The 21,983-nt window shown below is 46.1% G+C and overlaps 2 protein-coding genes across 2 annotated transcripts; one reads left to right on the forward strand and one right to left on the reverse strand.

The window, feature by feature from the left end:
- The first annotated feature begins 2,858 nt into the window (after positions 1–2,858).
- Positions 2,859–13,851, forward strand: LOC119377925 (uncharacterized). Its single transcript, XM_037647215.2, has 4 exons — positions 2,859–2,920; positions 3,969–4,146; positions 6,644–6,724; positions 13,714–13,851. Exons 1-4 carry the CDS (start codon positions 2,859–2,861, stop codon positions 13,849–13,851), a joined length of 459 nt encoding a protein of 152 aa, XP_037503143.1.
- Positions 13,852–20,725: 6,874 nt separating this feature from the next.
- On the reverse strand, positions 20,726–21,625 carry LOC125756751 (monocarboxylate transporter 3-like). The gene is made up of 2 exons (XM_049411677.1): positions 21,487–21,625; positions 20,726–20,985 (listed from the first exon to the last, which is right to left on the reverse strand). The coding sequence occupies exons 1-2, from the start codon at positions 21,614–21,616 to the stop codon at positions 20,840–20,842; spliced, it is 276 nt and encodes a 91-aa protein (XP_049267634.1). The 5' UTR covers positions 21,617–21,625; the 3' UTR covers positions 20,726–20,839.
- Between the last annotated feature and the right edge of the window lie 358 nt (positions 21,626–21,983).

The raw sequence follows: 21,983 nt of genomic DNA on the forward strand, positions 1-21,983 counted from the left end.
TATCTTAGCCCAGGTGCATTCACGCCATTATCCCGTACTCATCGGGTTGAACCCGCGGTGCCAGTCGTTAAATGGTTCCGGGAAAGAAAAGGCGTTTGCGTGACCCTGCCCCCACGCATTCGACCTTGCATTGTTGCGAAAGCACATGTCGGCCGTTGTTGGGGTCACGCATACTGTCGCCTCGAGCGACGGCATAGGGCAGGGGATGTCCTCCTCATTTTCCCCACATTCGGGCCGCCGACCTCTGAGAACGGTCGCCTGACCGCAACCCATGCCGGCCATCGGGGTAGGGAAGCTTGCTCAAAGGAAGCCGTTTGCTTTCTCTTGATAATTGCACAGCGAAAGACCAGGCAGGGGGAGAGCCGAGAAAGAAGCTTTCTACGACGTACCGTGCCGCGCCGTCCCGTCCCGTCTGCACAGTCGACTTATGAGCGGCCAAAACCTAACAATTGATATGACACAGAAATTAACTTTTTTTTCTCTGTGAACTTCAAGGCAGTTTTTCATAGGCAGTTTTTCATTAGGCGGGGAGGTGGGGGGGGCCATTAAAAAATCACAGCATATCAACGGGGTGAATGATGATGAGTGGGGCGAAGCTCCGGAGGAAATCATCGGTAAACCGTGAAACTCTTCCGTGAAATTCGCCCAGTACATCATATAAAGAGTGTGAAACACCGTGTATATATAACACATCAAACTTTTATTGTACTGTTGGTTTGCGTGGTCCCTTCATTATCACCGCTTTGGGATCGGTGAAATGCAGGGAAAGTGTCCGCCCCCGAGCGAAAGAGAAAGCGCGCCAAGAGCAAGCGCAACTCCGAGCGAGACAGAAAGCGCGCCAAGAGCGACCGCGTTCCCTTCTCGCCCTGTGAGAATTAACGTCAAGGCTAGAGGGAAGACACGACGCGCGTAGCGTTCCTCTTCGCGTTCCACGACGCGAGGTCGGTAGCATGCCCAACGAAAGCCAACGGAACGCGATCGTGCAAGTGCTCCGGCTTCGCGAACAATGCACGGCGTCTACTGCACATAAAGCGTGTACATATTCCTCTTGCCGCCGTGGCCGTGCCGCTTGGGCCTCTCGTTCTCGAACGCTGGGATCTTGGCGGCGTCGTCGCGCAGCCAGACGACATGCTTCGGCCTCCCGCTCTTTTACGGCAGCATCCCCGAGCCGCTGCCGTGCCGCTTCGACCTCCCGCTCTCGTACGGCAGGATCTTGACGGCGGCGTCGCGCAGCTTAAAGACGCGCTTCTGACAGCGCCATCTCGCACCTTTCATCGTCAACTACAAGAAAAAGCAAACTGCCATCTAGTGTTGTTATAAGCAATTTTACTCGTATACTCGCTGCGCCATCTATTGTAACAGTCATAAACTACTATACTCAGAGCGCCATCTATTGAGCAATTCATAAACTAGAGGTGGCTACATACTACAACTATAGAAGAGGGAACGACCCACCCTATGGAGCTTCGCCCCTAAAACAAGTGTCCGGCGCAGGCGCGTAGCGCTTGAAAAAGCGTGCAGTACTCAGGGTTCTGGTTCACACAGATGTAAGAGGAAACGACACATTTAGCGGAAGACCACTTATCGAGACGGCAAACGCAAAGATCAGATATGCTTTCGGTGTTTTTCAAAACGGAGGCGCACATATTATTTATTTATTCAAATGAAAACGAATATAATAGAAGTATTTCTGAGGATGTTTTCGCAGCCATGAAATCATTCAATGGCTGTGTCCGTTCTGCCTCCTGTGTAGCCAGTCCCGCGTGCAGCGTACATAGCCAAGAAGACAGCAGACGATTATCGGATGTCTTTACACGAAATTGCAAATTTGCTTTTTTCAGCGGTGCAATAACACCTGGCTCGCGTGTTCACGGGGCCCTTGTCTACTTACCGGAAGTGTTTTCTAACTGCGTTCGAAAAATGCTGCAGGACACCTCTTTAAGCAAAACTGTTGAGAAGAAAATGTGTTACGTCTGTAGGCATCCTCCCTTGACGCGCTGTAGCCATGGCTGTTAGCATCTTCCAAGGTGCGCTTAGTGAACACAAACAGCACAAACGAAAAAAGTACAGGACATAAGGCAACGAGCGCAATTTTTTTAAATGCGAATGCATTTCTTAGTCAAGCTATGTAAGGCATCCGGCGTTGTCCGCGCGCCTCTCCGCTCTCACTCCATCTCCCATAGCAACAGATGTGGGCGCGCGCGCTTATCCTCGCCCCTAGCAACCGGAGCAGGTGGTGCGGGCGGAGTAGCGGAGAGTGGAGAAAAAGAGCGCGCTCTCGCATGTGAGGGCGCTCGCATCGCGGGAGCTCGGCGGAGCTCCCGCGTGTGTGGATAGAGTGTAGGAGAGGGTATGTGCAGTGCTTCGCCGCTCCTTCTCTCGCCGTTCGCCCTCTCTCCTCTCTGCGCCACCGCCTCAATGCAGTGCGTTTGAAACGCGTTTGTAGCGTTTGTGCTGCCTTGGCACAGCCTGAAAACAGCGCGTTCTAAACGCGTTTGTGTGGCATTGAAGGCGGTGGCAACATCCCTGAGGTGATTACGAATGCACGTAGGAAGCGTTCGTTGAAAGAGGTGCCCAAAAGGGAGACACTTGAGCGCGTCGATGTTTCCAGCTTTACGCCATTAAAATTACTACGCCATGTACTCTCTGCGCAAGAAATGCATTCGCATTTCCTCACGATTCGCTTCGAGGAGGTGGGGGCATTTTTTTTTTGTTGTGCGTATAGATAGCAATGCTAGCCCAGAGTTGGCTATTCCATTTCAATGCAGCCTGTCATGATTCCCCGCTCACGTGCCATAGGAACAACTTGTGGAAGACAGAGAAGAAGACGTCCTGCGTTCGCAGCGCATCGACGCAGCATGGCATTGAGTTTTGCTCGCTTTTGGATTCGCAACGAGCGGAAAGCTCCTAGAAGTCAGAGGTAGGAAATGATTAGCGTGTGTCTTGTTTTTACTAACGGTCGACTACAAACCGGCTGCGCAGCACTTTCTGGAAATGCTCCAGCTGCCCTACCTTGCCGCCCTCTCTTCGTCACTCAGTGAGAAGGCTACTTTGTTTAGTACATGATACGATGACCGACAGTATTATACCTGAGTTGTAATTAACCCTAGCTCTTTCAATTAGAGGCAAGCGAATGTTTGATTGACAGATGTGAGCTAAACTAGCACGTACTCTGTGCAGAAACAGCGGCTGCGGAAGGTGTAAAATTGCGTCGATGCTTTGTCCCAAATTAATTTACTTTAATGCAAGCAACCGCTTTTTAAATTTTGAGATGTGCATGATCATGGTAATTGAAAAATGAAAAAAAAAACTTGGCTCACACTTTTCAATGAAGAGTTAATAATGTCGAAATCAATTTAATTAATAATTATTGTTTAATAATATGTCCATTATTTTTACTTAATTCATTACTCAAACAATTATTTAGATGGGATAGAATAATGCCCAATAGCCAACATACCAATTTCCGACGCAAAACTAAAATAAATGTCCTATCTCTGCATGGTGAAAGAAGAAGCTGGCTCAGCCAAATGCGCGAACAGCATGACCGCTTCTGTAATTTCTTTGTTCACAGTGACATCGCTTTGTTGTACGTACCAGGTTGGCACCATACGTAGAGCAGATGCTGAGTATGAGCTCTTGAAAAAGAACAACGCTTTATCTTACCAGGTGCTTGCTGAGTGACCTAGAAAATTGATAATTGCAATTGGAATCACTGGGCCTGAAAGGGTTAATTTCGCATTGTCAAGTAGGCAACACATACCACTGCTTATCAGAAACGCTCGAATGTTAAATAAAAAAAATATGTACACTGATGACATGGTTACATAACAATGCTAAATTCAAGATCAGAGGATAGCGCTGGTAATGGATATCAGGAGATCGGGTTGGCGTATTTTGCGCCGGTAGGCAATGCTTCGCTTCAAAAATGAACAGCGATAATACAGTTTTTTTTTCTTGCCTCGCAGCCCGGTGTACGTGCTCAGACTGGACACTCCGGCCAACACCGGCGAAGACCGCGGCAACATGGACGTCCACTTCGCCGGCTGGAGGCAGCGATTCGAGGGAAAAATCGTCCTCATATTCTCCATCGTGGTCGCACTGCTGATAGGAGTCGCCGTGTGCTTCGTCTTTGGAACGAGCTCAGTACGTATGGTGCAGTGATGTACCTTGAATTCAGTAAGATTCTCACGGAAATTATGACTTACGTCATCTCACTGCGAGGCAGTTGAACCGTCTACAAATAGTACACGGCAGTCTTACAAGAATGGTATTGACTAAGCCCCCCCCCCCCAACTCGTAAATGCATGACGTCACGAGCCGACACCTTTATCCGCTTCATCAAGCGATTTATTCTTACACTGTTCTCGTATAACCAAGCTGCTTAAGGTATCATTCTAGCGTTATAAAAACCCGAAAGCGTTAGTAATCCGCTAATACTAGGTAAGGACAAAGTTAGAGCGCCTTGATGAAAGCGAAGTGAAAGGCGAGTTATGCGACGGCAACAGCGTCTTTGATTAGTTACAAGTGTAAGAAGTCGCTAGAAAATATGTGGCAGCAGAAATCAACTGGTGGTAATTATTCGCGGAGGATGAAATAAACCCGTAGATAACATTACGCAACGCCGCCTCTGTTGGCAAGACAGCGCAATATCAAGCCTCAGTGTCGGCCCAACACGTGAGCTCTGAGATGCAGCGTATTGACCAAGTGCGCATGTGCGTATTCGTCTCCATAGCTATGTTTGCACTGCGCGTGCGTTATGATGTGGAAATCACCTCTCGAACCAATACTAGCTTTAGCTTCAACCGTATTGAGCGATGCTCCGTCCTGATTTCTTTCCTTCTTCTTTGAAACTACAATTGCCAATGCGAGTAAGCACAACGGCAACTCCACGACACTCCGACAGCGAAGTGAAAGCGCGCCAGGCCTCTTAACGCGCTTGTTTTCACATGGGAAAGGCTTGAGGAAGCGCGCAGATTGCGTGGACGCGCCTGCTTTCTGGTGGGGCATTCATAAGGGCGTTCTATTCCGCTTAATGACGCGTGCCCCTATGGCGTAAATAGTCTTAAGGTCATGTGGCCGTAGTACCAGAAGGACCGATGACGAATACCGCGAACGAAAGCATTAGAAGCTGCATATCACTCTAACGAAACACTGTTAACATTTTTATTTGTGGTTATCCGGAGTAACACGTGCTGGGCTGATTCCACTCGCGCATGCGTATGGGCGACGTCGCTGCAGAAGCTTTATATTCCACCCGGTATACAAAATCTGTCGTAGTAGCAAGGTGTTGTTCGCTTTTAAAAAGTTCGTGGCTTAATCGTAAGTGCCTTCAGCCGTGCGACTGACACACGCAGTGGAGCACAAATTATTTACAGCCATTCATCTGCTGCAACTACTGCAGCATAGTTTGCCATTATCAGTGTTCCAGGGGGCCTACTTTATACAGACGCTTGCACATAGCGTTTAACACCTTCATCAGCTTTTGTATTCTCGCGTTTTTATGGCCCGTTCACGAAGGCATCGTCGCTGTAGTACTGTTCATATATGAAGTCAGCCAGAAAACAGATTTTACGAAAGCAATGCTTTGTTAATAGCGTGCTGGAATACCTATTCATTCCGGTGTCTGCGTTTGTGCATTCGAGCGCTTGGGGTCAGAAGACCAGCTTTGGAGTGAAAGTTTGCCCTAAGGGCGTTGAAGATTTTGTCATTGTATGCATGCATGTAAGTGTATGTCTAACACTGCGAGGCAGCCTGTCACTATTTAGGTCTTGTTAAAAGGCAGCTCTTCATAATATGCGCGCGTTGACGTAAATGGTCTGTGTCACTTTATTATTAAGGAGCTCACTCGACATACATTATTGTTTGACTGTTTATTTGATGGCTCGGCGTTCTGTACTAATTTGCGGGTTTAACGCGTAGTTTTCACATAAAAATGGCGTTGTTAGAAAACGCTGATATCGTTCGGTAATTAGAGCGAGTTTGTCTACCAGGAGGTGGCGAAGTCTAGAGTCACTTCTTGTTTACAATTTTCTCTACCACCAAGGCAATCTAACACGTTGTGTACAAAACGAGCATTCATGCAATGCATAAAACATTTCATAGCCGTGATGTATGCATGAAAATGCCACGATTTGGTGGGAACTGTTTTGAGACAATCCTTAACACTTATTCGATCTATCTTCGTCAGTTCTTTAATATTCTTGGAGCATCATATCTGGGGCAAACTGTTAGACTTAGGAGGCATATTTACAGGAAAGAAGTACGGAGGTGAATTAATTAACAGACTTCAGAGCTATGTAGATCATAGCGTGGTCGTGTTCATATTTTTCCTTTGCAAGTGCTGTCGCGCTCAAAATTACTTGCAACATCCCGGGAGCGCGTGGCCTCATGAGCTTGAAGATCATCCACGGTGTCCACTAGCCCTTATTTCCACAGCTAAACGCTTTTCTCTCACTTGGCGGATGATTCCAAATAAGAAGATATTATTAGGTTGTGAAAAAAGAGTGCAAGACATGCGCACTTTCTCAGCTTGTGAGACCACGCATTCCCACGTTGCAAGCCATATTCATCGCGACTGTACATGTAAGCAGCAAACGCATTTCAATAATCTTGCTCTTCGGGTTGGTTCGATAATTTGCAGGAGGCGAAGGCATCCTCAGGGTCCCACGAGCCCTTGACGGATTTCACGGTTCCCACTGCTCTGACCTCGGCGAGACGGCAGGTGAGTGCTGGGTGCGGACGCCATTGTAACCATAATACTCGCACACCTCGGAGTAATAGGTACAGTTCATGTATGGAGCTGCTAACTTATGAAATGCTGCTAACTTGAGATGTTTAGAAACTTTCACTGGTTCAATTACCTCTACTGCTCAGGAATAGTTTTCTTGTTCAGCCCAGCAGAGTCGTAGAAATATGATGATATCTCAAACCGCATGGCGCAGCGCTCCGCCGCGTGATACACTGAATGCCTTAATAGGGCCCTGTCTCCGGTTTTTGTTAACACCTGAGTGCGGCCTCCATGATCGTACTCCTGAGCTGCGCTGTCCAGGCGGGTGATACAGCACTGAAGATAGTATCAGAAACACGCTAAAATTGCTGCGACGCCCTTGAACCAATATATTTCTGAAAACAAGCTATCTAGTCCACGTGACTGGAAAACAAGCAGAAAATGAGTAGCGATTTTTTTATTTGCCTGTTTCCTCGCAACATAACGTACTGTCGGCCGCAAAAGTTTGCGGGATCTGCAGTGCGTGGCGGAGCGACGGAAAACTGCATTGCTGCGTCACCTACTGTGATGCGGTGGTTGTTGAGGTTATCGGCCGCGGCCTCCGCGATTAGATCCGGCAACGGCACGTTTTTCAAACGCGCCGTCGCTAATCGCTGATGCCGATAGCATCAACACCCGCCGCGTCACGGTAGGTGACGCAGCAATGCAGTTTTTCGTGGCTCCGCCACGCGCTGCACATCCCGCAAACTTTTGTGGCCCACAGTACTTCTGCCGCTGGGACATACTCATAGTAGTGCCCTGTAGGTCCCTTCCTCCTTTATTCTTTAAAGCTGGGCAAATGGCCGTCTGTCAGCGTTAGCATGTCTATACTCGGCGACAACTTTCCTTGACAGCACTGTGGAAGCTACAGAACCGAAGTGCATGCCTGCTACCGCGCCAAGAAATAGTACTTACGCTTACTGATAATTTTCTCGTTTTTCTTGCTGAAATAAATGTTGCTTATTTTTGAGACTGAAACAGTTGCGGGAAGTCGTAGGTAAAATACAGTTATTGTTCACCTCGCAAGAATGCCTTCCTTTTCTTTCCATTTCTGAGACAGCACAACCTTTTCAGCATGCCCGTTTTCCAAAGTAAACATGGCGTCCGTGACGTAGTGGGTCAGTGTGCGGCCGCAAACGCACCGTTTAGTTCTCCAAGAAAAATGTACTCGTAATATGACACTAAAATGTACTCTGAACAATCGAAATGTCTCTCCCGTTCACATTCCCTTCACATTTTTCGTGAATATGTTTTCTAAACGCGTTAACGATGCGAGCGAGCAAAACCGAAATCAGCCGCAAGCTGCCGTACTACTTGCGGAGCAACACGAATGTGCGGAAGCCCGCCTCCGTAGCCTTCGCTCCAATGTCAAGATAAGTTGTCGTCGAGTATAGTAAGAGTGACGACATGTCACTCTTAGCAGAGACGCTAACAGGCGGGATGCGTCAAAAAGAGCCGTTGCCTCGTTTGCGGGAGTATCGGGAAAATATGCTCTCGTGAACGAGGATTCTCGTTGTGGAATAATTCCTGGTTTTGTGAAATACTGCAGCTAAGATGGAATAACAATCGCTTTAATCAAGCATGGAGGATATAGTACATTGCTGAACGAGGCACCTTAACACAAATTGTACAAGAAGGTAAGAGGAATTAGAACTTTTTACTAATTCGCAAGAAGAGAAACGGTAAAGAATTGAAACTTAATCTCATTAGGGGAGGGGCTAGTTTTAGTATTGGGGAAAATATTATCATGTTGATTACCTGAACAGTCAAAGGCATATCAGATTTTAGGCATGTCAGACCACAGGGTGGCTTCACGGTTGGTTATTTACATTATAATCACACACATATCAGCAATATTATATGTGATAATGGTGATATGACTCTAAGGAACTGCATAAAAGATTTCTGCCTAGCGGAGATGCAATCAGCCATGGAGGCATTGCGTTTTCATAGAGTATATGAGCGATATATGAATATGCTGTCAAACATACGTTGAAAAATCAGAGCCATTTTAAATATTTCATAGAAAAGAAAAAAAAAATAATGAAGGCGTCTTAAAGTACGATCTATGTTATGCTACCCGCTGCATTCTTAGAATTATCCGAAGCATTAGATTGGGAATGACGGAGGTTTAAAGCAACGGGGAATGTCACATTTATCACTGTGGTTTACAGAGGACGTTGTTCTGTGCAGTAACGCTCGGGATGGCTGTAGAAAGCTATTTAAGACGTTTACACACAAAATTAAGAGACAGGATGACAAGGTTGCGGGTCATAAAGAGCACATAAGACTAACAGTAGCCGATATTCTGGGTGATTTTAGAAGGAACACATGGATATAAGCAGACCGTGTAAGGCGTATGGCAGCAACGGGTGATTCATACAGTGACGCGATGGTGGTGTGTCGAAACCTAAGTGGTGCGTTGAAATTAAGCATCTTGTTAGCATACGCTGGTTGCAGCGTGGGCAAGATAGGTTTAATAAAGATATTGTTGGGCGATGGCTTTATCTGGAAGTGAAGATACGTAGGCTGACAGCGATGATGAAACATAGGGGTGTACGTTACTTGCGCTAGAAATAACGTTACGATATTTACTATAAAAGTCAACAATAAATTGTTTATCCAATTACTGAGAGCACGTACCACAATTTTCTAGGGGTGTGCGAATATTGAATTTTAGAACCGAATCGGATAAAAATGACGCCAAATTAATGCGAATACTAATCGGATAGTATTCGAACAGTTTTCGAATGTTATAGTAAGGCAACCATTTTCAAAGCAGCCTTAGAATGGTGATGTAACGATTTCCGAAACAGCCCTAGAATTCCACGACATTTTACTTCAAACAAATATTAACAAAAGAACATTACGATTAACTTTAACTGATGAAAAAGTACCACAAATATGTAAACTGAGGCAAGCCCCTACACCAGCAACAAGAGCCTTAGAAATATTTTTAACTGCAGGTTGAAATACAGTAGCGACTGTAATATGTAGGCTAGCACTTTGTCGACAGATTTTAAATAAAACTGATGTATATATTTTAAACAATATTTATCAGTCGACATGATGAATGTCGTAATGAGTGATAGTGGAGTAATGACTGCGTCGCTTCGGCGACACTGGTGTTATATTAAGCAGAAACGCCTTATGATCCTGTAATCAATATAGCGTGGATAGGGCTACATACATTTTGGTAATTCGGTTATTAAATCTAGAAAGGTTACCCCTCTCTGTTCCAACGTTTTGTTCCTTTGATGTTTTATTCACCGGTGCTGATTATTAGGAAAATGTTGAAAAAATATTCGGTATTCCTAATATGCGCTTTTAGATTCGGCGCTCGAATCGAATAGGACGCTGTCCAATTTGTTATTCGAAATTATAGAATATTCGCACATCCCTATAGTTTACGCATGCGGCACAGGCGAATCTTCACCTTCGACTTTCAACGAAAGTTGACGTAGAAATGCGTTGCTATTGCACTTACATTTAAAACAAAATGTCATTTCATGCGCTGAACTCTCAGTTTATCCTAACACCGATGCGTTCTAGCAGTGCAGATTGGACAAGTTTGACTAGATTCGTTGTAAGAAACACAACTCAGGCCGTAGGACCATTGAGGAAGCGCTTCACTTGACCAAGGCAGTTTGAGTGAAAAATGTGAAAAGATTAAATAAGGTCCCAGGGCCATTGATTGCAAGCCTTAAGCAATAGAAAAGGTGCGGTCATATCCATAGGACGGCAAACTCACTCAGACTCACTCAGACATATTGAGCTCTGAGTCTGATTGTGAGTGAGTCAGTCTGAGTAATAATCTCGTGAGTCCGGGTGAGTAATATTTTCGTGACTCTGGGTCCGAGGGAGTCTGAATGGGGAAAATTTTGGTGAGTCCGAGTGAGCCCTGAGGGCAAAATACATTTCATGAGTGAGTCTGAGTGAGCTTCACATTTGTTTGCCGACCTATGGTCATGTCATTGAATGATACTGGTGCGCTGCAATGGCTTGAGTTATGGCTTGAGTTGAGCATCGCACTCGCAGTAGTGACTTCCTTTTGCGTCGCGCTGATTATATTTGCGCCCGCATTTTTATGAATACAGAAACGCCAGAGCTGCGCGGAAAGCGCAGCGCAGTCACAGCGAAAGCTGGAAGAGCGGCATTTCTAGAGCCCTTTCTAAACTGTCTTGGGGCAAGAAGACTACCAACGTACCCACTACGCCAGAAATCATAATTTTTGTGAAGTACGGAAGCACCCACTACGCCATTATCGTTATTCTGCGGAAAGCGAGCTACCATTGTAACGTACTTTTTGTTGATGCGACGGCTGATGACGATGAAGAAATATGGCTAAGCCTTTGTAATGGGTTGAAAGCTTTAAACGACCGCTAGTTACGGAATCCGCATTTTGTGACGACCGGTCGTTATTTCACTCTCCAACCAAGTTATATAACATACGTTAACGTGAGTAAGAGAGAGAGAGAGAGAGGGAAAGAACTTTATTGAGGCCCTGAGGAAATTGATTATGGGGTTCTTATGGGCTTCCTTGGCAACCAATAGAAGTGCACTTGCGAGGAAGCCACTACACTATAAACCATAATTTTTGTGAAGTAGGGAAGCAGCCACTATGCCATTCTGGCGTCATTCTGCGGAGAACCGTGGTACCTGCTAAATACCTGTAAGGCCCACTTTGTTGATGCTGTGGCTGATGACCATGAAGAATTATGGCAGAGTCCTTTCTAGTGGGTTGGAAGCATTCAACAATCCACTCGTTGCGCAATTTGCATTGTGACGCCTAGTTACAGAATTCGCGGTCTGTGACGCCTAGTTATTATTTTACTGTTCTACCACGCTACATTAAATGTTAATGTGGTTCCTTCCAGGCATGAAGCCTCTATAGGGCCTTTTTCAAAGCCGTTTCTAGCACCGGCTTGGCTCTGAGGTAGAAGACTGGGCTCCAACGCAGAGGGCCTAGCTTCGAACCCCGTTCCATCCTGAAATTTTTTATGTTTTTTTTTCATTTCGTTCGATAGCGGTTACGGACACCGGCGGTGGTGGCGTCGGACAACTACGGCGACAAAAACGGCCCTTGTTGTGGTCTCATAACAGCTTTCGCTGAAAATGTGTGCTCAGATGTAGCTGCAAGTCAGTGAACCCTAGGCGGTCAAAAATTGGACGCGACCCTAATACTTAGCTGTCTGGTAGTGGCACCCACACATCGGCTTTCGTGTGCTCGTGTGTATTATTGACGTGAACAGCGCGTGGGATACACAAGGACGAAGAAACGACGAGGACTAGCGCTGTTCACGTCAATATGGAATACCAACTAGGCCGGTCACACACCTTGCGTGTGTATTACTCGGGTTAATTAACAGCGTGTTTTGTCGCGATGCCGAATCGGACTTTAGAGGTTGCACAGAAATGAGCGCGTGGATGAATCGTGTGCGTACAACACTTCTCTCTAACGAGAGGTAGGTGGAATCGCATGCAGCCGCGATATTCAGAAAAACTAAACTGAAGCGCACACATCACTTTCTAGGTACCAATCGCTATGTCATGTGATTTGATATATAAGGATCCAGATAATTAATGCAAATCTCATGTTGTGCCGCCGGCGGAACGACACCATAATGGCCACGTGGTCGATCGCATGAAAGCGGATGTGTCGAAGTGTGTGCTTATGAACGCACCCCTGATTTTGTTGTCAAAATTTGGAGTTTTTTTTTTTTCACTCGCACGTAAGAACAAACGCTCACCGCGCGTGGTATGTTCTATATGCGAATAAAAACGTGCGAGGGCTGCGGACGTTTGGTTCCCAAGCAGAGAAGAGACACCCTGACCGTCTTTCGTGACGCGAAAGGCGCATGGAGATAAGAGCCGGAAGGGCAGAAATAAGGGGCTGGGTGGTAGGAGGTAATGGGCTGCGCGACTCCGGCAGTAAATGCGTTCTCTGAACGAACGGGCCTGGTCGCCCGCAGTCGTACGTGCCGTATTCCGTATCTTTTTGGGTTATCAGCAGATGGTTCATAGCTTCGTAGTTGTCGTGCTCTCAGCAGAAAGTGAGCGGTGAAGCCGTAGACGGCACGAATGTCATTTCGCTCGCTGCAGGGGCGGGGTTTCCTGAAACGGGCCAGCTGCTAGCCATATTAAATGCGAAGCATAGATAGATAGATAGATAGATAGATAGATAGATAGATAGATAGATAGATAGATAGATAGATAGATAGATAGATAGATAGGAACGGTCAAAGCGGTTTCTTTGCGATCGAAAGCAGTTTGACCGTTCTTATCTATCTATCTATCTATCTATCTATCTATCTATCTATCTATCTATCTATCTATCTATCTATCTATCTATCTATCTACTATCTATCTATCTATCTATCTATCTATCTACTATCTATCGAGCCCTAGGACAACCCTCCCCCCGAAAATGTTGCTTCATCAGATAGGTACTTTCCTCTAAAGAGTTGCTTTCCTCAAATACTCAAGGGTTTCAGCAGCAAGACCCCACCGCCCGAAAAAATTCCGCGCTACGGGCCTGCACACGATATAACCATACGTTATACCCATAACTGCACGAAGAGTCGGTTCAACGCGCAACGCTTGACACAAAGCAACACAAAAATTCGGTATAGGCCACTAATGTCTTACTGCTTCGCACGACATCGACTCCCAGAATGAGTGGCATCTGCCGAATTATTTCGATTACATTGCACTTTGTTACTATGACATTCATTGCTTCCTTCGCTCTTGCGACGAAAGTGTCACTTTTTTGCATCAACGCATTTTTTTCTCATCCCGAAAAAAAGCTTTCGTAAAATTTACTCCGGATAATTGACGTACCCGCCAAATTCTCTTGTTTTTTTTTTAGAGCAAAAAGTGCGTTTATTATGTACATCACGCATTAGCATATATACATTTTTACAAGCAAGAACGTTTTTGTTAAGACGCAGGAATCGCAGCTCGAAGCCGAAGGCACCGCGACGGCGAGCGGAGGCCCCAAGAATGCGTCGGTGAAGTGGAGTAACGACGCAGCAGCCAAGTTTCGACGGGCACGTCGACGTTGGACCCGTCCACGGGAGTGAACTGCTCCACAGCGACCCCTGAATGAAACTGCTACTGTGACGGCGCGCTCAGACTTCATGAGCGCTTTACAAGCTGATAACAATTAGTGAAAAATGTAATACAAACGAAAACGAACATATGATTACAAAATCATATGAAGGTTTTGCGGTGTAGTCGTTAACACTGCCTGAACGATAAAGGGTTCTCTTTATTTGGGGGAAAATGAAACCGTACGAATACATCTGACGTTGCCGATAAAATGGACAATCCACTTTGCCTTCACATCACCTTGACTATCACCTATTGCGAAGAATCGGTGATATTCTTCGTTGCTTAGTTGTATAAGCAACCAAATCGTTGGTAGATTATATAGGGAGTATATTTCTTGTGTAAAAGTAATGAAATAAACCGTATTTTGGTGAGATGAACAAACGGCACTCTGTTTGCTTTATCACTCAAGTGAGATGTGTATTCGCTCTTTTGTAAGGCGTAGTATTGATGCACGTGGTACTCATTTAAGAGCTTCATCAGATGCCGACCTCGAAGACGTAGCGACTGTAGACAATGTAGTTTGGAGCCGTTCCACCATGTGCTGTTGGATAACCAGTGAAGGTTTTTAGCACAGGACGCAGAGGCGACAGATAATTTAGAACATGAGAGTCGGGGGCTCGAGGCGGAAACGAAACGAATGAGGCTTTGCGTGGCAGTCACCACAAAGCCGCGCCAGTGCTTCGAACTGTTTTGGCAAAAAAGACCCTATGCAGGCGTCATATTAAGCGAGGAGTCACGTTAACAGACGTAATATTGCGTTTCAGAAGCGTAGAATCGCGCTAGGCGTCACACACTATGAAATACGCAACGATGAGTGTGTTAAAGCTTACCACCAAATGCAAACGGCTCGGTCATCATTCATCATCATCGGCAGCAGCAGTCACAGCAGCAAACAAAGTATACATCAACGTAGGTTTAGACCTCACAGACGCGTAGGGTACGGCGATAAAGTCTGCAGCACATTGTAAAAGACGTTCAAAGACAAGAGTACTTGCGTGAGCGGTTCAAAAGGTCCATTAATGCAAAACATACGTACTTGTTCGATGCGGCTTATTTGCAGCCAGGCTTTCGCCTGCTTCTGTTACGAGAGTGTAACAACTGGGAACTTTTTAACATCAAAACTGTGTGTTCCCTCGAGAAGCAAATTATCGACTGTCTGCAAATCTGTCAAATTCGCACAACATTATTCTAAGGATCTCGATATTGGATTCCAACAAAGAAAATGAAGTAACATGTTTGAGCCAGTTTTAGTATTTAACCTTATTTGCGTATAACTTAATATTTAATCGATATGCAGTCAGTGATGTTCCATGTTTACATAAAAAGAACGAAATCGTTGGCTCAAAATGCATGCAAGATTTGTTTTTTGGTTGTATTCATTTAGAGTAAAAAAGTACTTTTGGGCGTTGGTCTTGGAACGCGGCGTGTCGAGTCGAGACGTCGAACTTCGTAGTGGATTCAACGAAGTCGTCGACTGTACTCATAAGCAGCGCAATGAGATTAAAAAAACCAAAAACAGTGGTTATTCGGAAGGCCAAATTCATCCTATGCGCAATGTATCTTGCTCTTTCTTGGCTACTAGTTCAAAGAACTGGTAAAAACAACATGTTACGCACACGCATGTGGACGGTACGCCTCAAGGGGCTATGGTTAGGCGAAACCACAATTCGTCCGTCCTCTGTGCGCAAACACTAGCGCATACGTGCCACAGAAGTTCGACAAATCCCACTGCTCACGCACCAGTGGTCCACTAAGAACGAAGAAGGGAACACACGAGCGGCAAGCACCAGTTGTAAGATTTCTGAACAGAAGTAACCAACAATTGAGAAAGAATGAAATGACGGTCAGGATCAATACACTCATAAACACCGGGGCCGCACGTTTCAGCTTCGGTATTTAACCATCTGTACCGAGTGCTTGGGCGGTGATCTCTTGCTCTTGTCGTGAGCTCGGTATCGAGGAAGAAAGAACGCACGTGTCTACACATCGAGAACAGATTGACGTTTATTCAACCGCAAGGTGATTTGGCGCCATAGGCCGAGTTGCCGCGTCGGGCAGCGAATGAATGAGCAACACTGCAGTTGCCGACCGCGTTTTGACTTCCTGGAAGGTAGGCGGTTTCTTGGAGTCGCAACGCAGCAGCTCGCTACGCGCTGGAAAACTTGCGCACGGGTTGGTATGAAGCGCCTGTGAAGATTTGAGCCCCAGAAAGTCACGCAACTTTCGGAATAGGGTAAACAGGTGTCGCGACCTGTTTACGCATTCATGGCACCGAAAGCCGCAAACACTAAAGGTCACTTTTTTTAGGAGAAGCTTCATGAAATATGGTTTACTAAGCCCGAACTGATTGTACTATTCGGCAGTGAGGGTAGAAGCACAAGATGATTTCGTGTGCACTGCACCAAAAGAAAAAAAAATACGTACGAAGATTTGGCAGTTTGCAAGAGATGGAACTGGTCGATCGCTATAGCGGTGTACGGGCATGTTCCTCTGATACTCATGGCCACCGTTAACGCTAAACGGCTTGAAAATGCGGGGACAGCTGGAAAGCAAGTTATCAGTTCTAAGCATAATATTTCCGAATATGTCGTTGATACGTTCCTCCTTTCGGAAGCTTTCTTTGATTACCAAGGTAACAGAGCAAAGCTCGTACTCAGTTTGTTCCCAAAATGGTATCGTAATTGCGTCGTCGTATTGCTTTAGGAATATCGGGGCAATTCCCAGTCGGGCTAGAAAGTAAACGTAGTACTTCTTGGGACAGCATTCTGGGCTTGTTCATGATCCATGACATCAGAGAAATTGCGCGACGAAAGCACGGACAGAAGATGACAGGTACAAACAAAGCGTACGAAGCACTGAACTATATCATCAGGCTCAAATAATTAATAAATATGGTTTTAATATTCTGTTGAACTTTAGTGGCATTCTCTTGCTGGAAGCGTCCGTTCAAGAACGGGGCTGTGCGGTCATGGATGATACGTGGGCTATTCTTCATAACGCTCTGAATAATCGTCGACCGTTGGGGAGCGACTAGTAGCGTAGTGAAGGCTCTGCCGCCTACCTTTCTTAACCTTACCGCTAATGAAGGCCTATTTAAATGAACTCGTGTCCTCGACCCGGTCTTTATCGAGCGAAGTCTACAGGAAGCAGGCTTCGGTAGGGAACGTCGCCGTTGAGTCATAGCTCGCACCACCAGCACTGTAAGCGGTATCGCTACCCCAAGGCTGAGTCCGGCGAGCATGTAATAGAGCCTGTCGTAGGAGCCGCGCTTGTCCCTGAAATAACCTGAAAAAAACAAAACAAAGCCACTTGTTAAAGAGAATGCTTCCTGTCAGTTGGAAAGGGAAACGACCAGCGACAGGCATAGGTATCACTATTGTTCTGATAAACGCATACACTTAGAGTGAGAGAGAGAATAAATACGAAGAGCGAAAGATCTCTCAGTCATATCCACACTCAGTGTACCCCCTACAGACGTTTGTAATAACGATAAATGACTGAGACACAATGAATACTTTTTAGCATAGTTCATGGACTCAAGAAGACAGACATAAGAGAAGGGGACACATGAAGAGCTAGCTACCACCATTAGTTGAAGAGGGAGGACCCCTCCCTTTATTGTGCAATGGGGGCGCCAAGGCGGCATATATCGTCACTGAGTCGGACGTGTCGCGTCATTATTTAATGGGCAGGGCTTTGGAAATCCTGGTATCTGACCATAATGGACACCGAGGACTCTTGATGTCTCATTCCTAGAGTGATTCACATCTCACTTTTACTCTCGGAGAACCTGGGACCAAGGGCAAGTGATGGTGGTAAGCACCACGTGAACGCTTCATTTTTATTTTTGCATGCATTGCAAAGCGTGTCTTCCTTCGGACTCGTCCAACGGGGGGGGGGGGGGGGGGGGTTGGGGGGGGGGGGGGGGGGGGGGGGGGGGGGGGGGGGGGGGGGGGCTCTGCCACGAACACGAACATTGGCCCTCGTGATGGCGCACCTGGCGGTGGCCTATGCGAGTGTACTATTGATCGATGCATAAACCAAGAGCACGTTTGCATCCGCTGAGCTCCTTGCCTTGAAGTGCCTCCACGGGCCGGGCGCCGAGCTCAATAGTGAGCTAACATTCCACATTTCTGACACGACGCGCACTGCACTATGATATCGTGGAAGCGAATCGCGTTTCATCACGTGCGCCGACGTGCTTTTTTCTTCTCCCTTGTCATCCTCCCTGTGAGCGTCCCGAAAACTACGATATCATTATGAGAGACACCGTCGACGAGGCTCCGGAAACTAAGACCCTGGGGTTCTTATGTGCACCTACATCTAAGCCACGCGCCTCTACCATATGCCTCCCAAATGCAGTCCACCGCGGCCGGGATTCGATCCCGCCACCTTCAAGTCAGATGTCGAGCACCATAACCACTATACCACCGCGGTCGTTCGTCACGAAAGAGAGATAGAAAAGTGCTTAAAACGTGAAAGTCCGTGTGACTGTGCCTCGTACTTGTGGATGCGACCAAGGAAAATTGCGGCACCTGATTCGTGAGGCAATAAATCCGATAACTGAAGTCAATCGATGATTTCTTCGAAAAATCGTTCATGACATCTTTATTACTTTATTCTAATAGTAGATCACCACAACCTCCTTTATGAACAACATGGCCTGCTTTTCGCTTCATCTTTAAAATTTGAAGCACGTTATCAGCTGCCACATGTTTGTCCTGAATTTATTCTTTACGTTCGTCGTGTCAACGCTGTCGATGTCGGTTTTCCTTAACGCGGTCGCATTCTCGCCGTTCCTGGTAGATATAAATTGTCAATCACCTGTGCGCGTACCCGCATACCGCGGCTCGTGGTATCGATATGTGCCACACGTGTCTGGAGGAAAGGGTTTGACGACTTACGCGACGGACTTTTAAGTTATTCACGTAATGACCGGTAGTCATATCGTTAAACTCTCTTACCTCCTGTAGAATTTTGGTCTCAAACCATGTTAAGGAGGCGATCACGAGTGCACCTAGACGTAGCGGCTAAATAGTATAGATAGATAGATCGCTAAGATAGATAGATAGATAGCTGATAGATAGAAGAGTGAGATAGATAGATATACTAATAGATAGTAGATAGATAGATATAGATAGATAGAATAGATATATAGATAGTAGATAGATAATAGATAGATGAAGCGCTCAAAGTGCCCAAAGGTCGCTAGAATAAGCGCTTCGATTTAAAAAGCAAGCTAAACGCCCATCCTAATAAAATGGCTTCACTTCTAAACACAAATCCAGTGCTCGGAAGACATTGTGTCCATAGAAATATCGGCCGTCTTATATCAAAATTGACGGCCCTAGGACCTTTTTATTATTTTATTCATTCCTTGCTGTTGCCCCGAGGCGTGCGTGCGTCCTGGGAGAGCGTGCACCGGCAGCTGCTGGTTTCTTTCATCGGGCCCCAGCTGTGCGGTTAGTCTGTCCTGTCAAGTTCTTTCCTTCTATTCCTGCTCTTTTCCGCTCATACAATTTACAATGTGGGCGGTTTCCCCAACTTGGGAAATTGGGAAACGAGAATTTTTGCTCGCGGATGCACGAAATCGCGGGTCTTAACCGCATACAGCTTCTGCGTAAAATTCAAATAAAATAGGATGATAATTCAACGATACGGTAGACAGACACTATCTAAAAAAGGCAGCTACTTCGCGGGCGATATATCTTGGATTCTGAATTTGTCATGACTGCGTTCAGCCTTATACATGCTTAGTGCATACACACTGTCACGAAGTGTCACGGACTGTCCATTTGTGTAGCCTTGCATGTTGAGGGTTTCGAAACCTTCATGGCATCGCTCGATCTGGACGATTTGCTTCTCAACAGTACGGACAAATAGCTTCTTGCTCAGAAAACCTTGCTAAATATGAGCCTGCAAGACTTATGTATGTACTGCCACAATGACTCTATACTGATCGAATCTTAGCACGTGTAGTGTGAAGTTCAAAGAGTATACTCTATGACACGCCTTTGTGAACGAAAGGCACTGATAATTTTTGCACATCGACTGAATCACGTCGATCTGCCGACGCAATGAGACAGCAAAATCAAGTAAGAAAAATGCCTCATTAAATAAAAGATTTCGATGGGAGAACTTAAACTCGGGACCATGATGCAGATGTCTTAACGTCATTAGTGGAAGAAGCTAGCATCAAACAACATTTTTTTTCCCATTTAGGAGCGTTCGCGTTTACTTACCAGAATTGCTGGGCCCAGAGAGGCACATGGGCACGGCAGCGAGTCCCTCCCACTCCACAGCACAAGCTAACCGTTCCACTCCGACGTGGGTCGCGACTAGCAATGGCCATACAATGACGTAGCCTTGGGCCACTCCTCTAGGCTAGAAGTGCCGCTACTATTTCGAAAGCAGAGACGCGTAATGAAGAGGAAACAGACAGCCGTCGCATAAAGGCACGCCGTGGCGATAGAAAGAGCGGCTGAAAGAAATTTTGTCCGCACCAAGGCACCAGGACACGTCCCCACAGCCTGCCCATTGCGGCGAACATAATCGCGTTTTTGCGCGACCGAGATCTGCTCCCTTGTCTGTCGCGTAATCTACTATGGTGGTCATGAACAGCATTGCTGTAGTCCGAGACGACTTGCATCAGCACCAAAACAAAGAAGGGGAACCATATAACAACGGGGAACACACTGGAAGGGCTGTTTGGTGGCGTCGGCAGTTCCGTACTTTGAAGTGCGACAAAGCGTTCCTCTTCATTCGATAACTGCGTCGCTTTTTTAACGGCGAGGGGGACCTCCACGTCAGCTTGCTGGGAACTCATAGGCCCTGTATTTTTGTCGCTACTTCTGAATATACGCCAATGGCGAGGTGTCTTGATAAGCATGACTATTGGCAAGATGTGGATCATCAAACCAGCCGTTAGTAGAAGGCTGCCTTGCAGACCGTATTCCTTCACGAGAAGCGATATCCAGGGACGCCTGCGACACCAGCTGCGACCGTGCCGATATCCTTGATGGCGGTAGCAGTGGCCTTGTATTTGTCGAAGTAAAGGAGCAAGTACATGGCGATGCCTAGCAAGGTGATTCCGATTCCGGCTCCTGCAGAAAAAGAAAAAGAAATCGGTAAATCACTCAGAAATTCCAGCTAAAACTTTTCCTAAGGTTTCTGTAGCAGTAATTGATAAAATCAAAACAAAAAAAAACACCGAAAAGCTTGTCGAACGATGCTGTAATTCGTTTGTGGCTGAACACGGTATGTAATATTTGATTGTAAACTTTAAGGCGAAAGCCTTAGATCCTCATCAAACGCGAAAATTGACCATAGGCGTAAAGCGGCGTCGGTGACGAGTGAATAAAAATTACGAATGGGTACAGGAGTAAGCTATCATACTGAATGTTTCGTGAGCGTATAATCAGGTATCAAAACAGTGAGACAAGCTTAGATACGGCAAATAACTGAAATGATTTACCCTCAATTTCGTCGCGAAAAAACGCTACTTTCTTCCTCGCAGGAACTTTAATACAGCACCAGTCTTTCTGGTTTTGGTTCTGCCAAGACGGAACACTACACTAAGCTATTCTCACCGCAATAATTCGTACCTTGTACCACTCCAAAAGTAACAGAAAGCCACACGATATTGGGAGCGAAGCTTGCTCCCGCGAGGCCTGCAGAAGCCACGATCCCACCAGCGAGGGTTATGTGGTAGATGGAGAATTTCTTTTGCACCATGCTGACGAGGAGGCCTGGGAGAACAACCAGTACATATGTAGTGATGCCACAGTGGCTGAAAACTGGCGGGTAGTACTAGACACGCTTTTAGATAGTTTTCTATATAGGATGTAAAGAGACTCGTATTGTAAAGAAACATAAAATAACTCAGGGCAACACTGGAGGGAGCTTGAAAATGCGAAATACTACAACCTTTTTCTTCCTTAAAGAAACTGCCCTTAAAAGGCTCATACCCTGGCGAGATTTTAATTTTTTTTTACATGATGCATGTTTTAAGGTTTAACTTAGCTTTATATTGAAACAATCTTACGGAGCAAACATTCACATCGATCATTACCGCAGCACGTAACTATGTCACGCAACCACG

Source organism: Rhipicephalus sanguineus, unplaced genomic scaffold (assembly GCF_013339695.2).
Source record: "Rhipicephalus sanguineus isolate Rsan-2018 unplaced genomic scaffold, BIME_Rsan_1.4 Seq621, whole genome shotgun sequence".
Classification (NCBI taxonomy): Eukaryota; Metazoa; Arthropoda; class Arachnida; order Ixodida; family Ixodidae; genus Rhipicephalus; species Rhipicephalus sanguineus.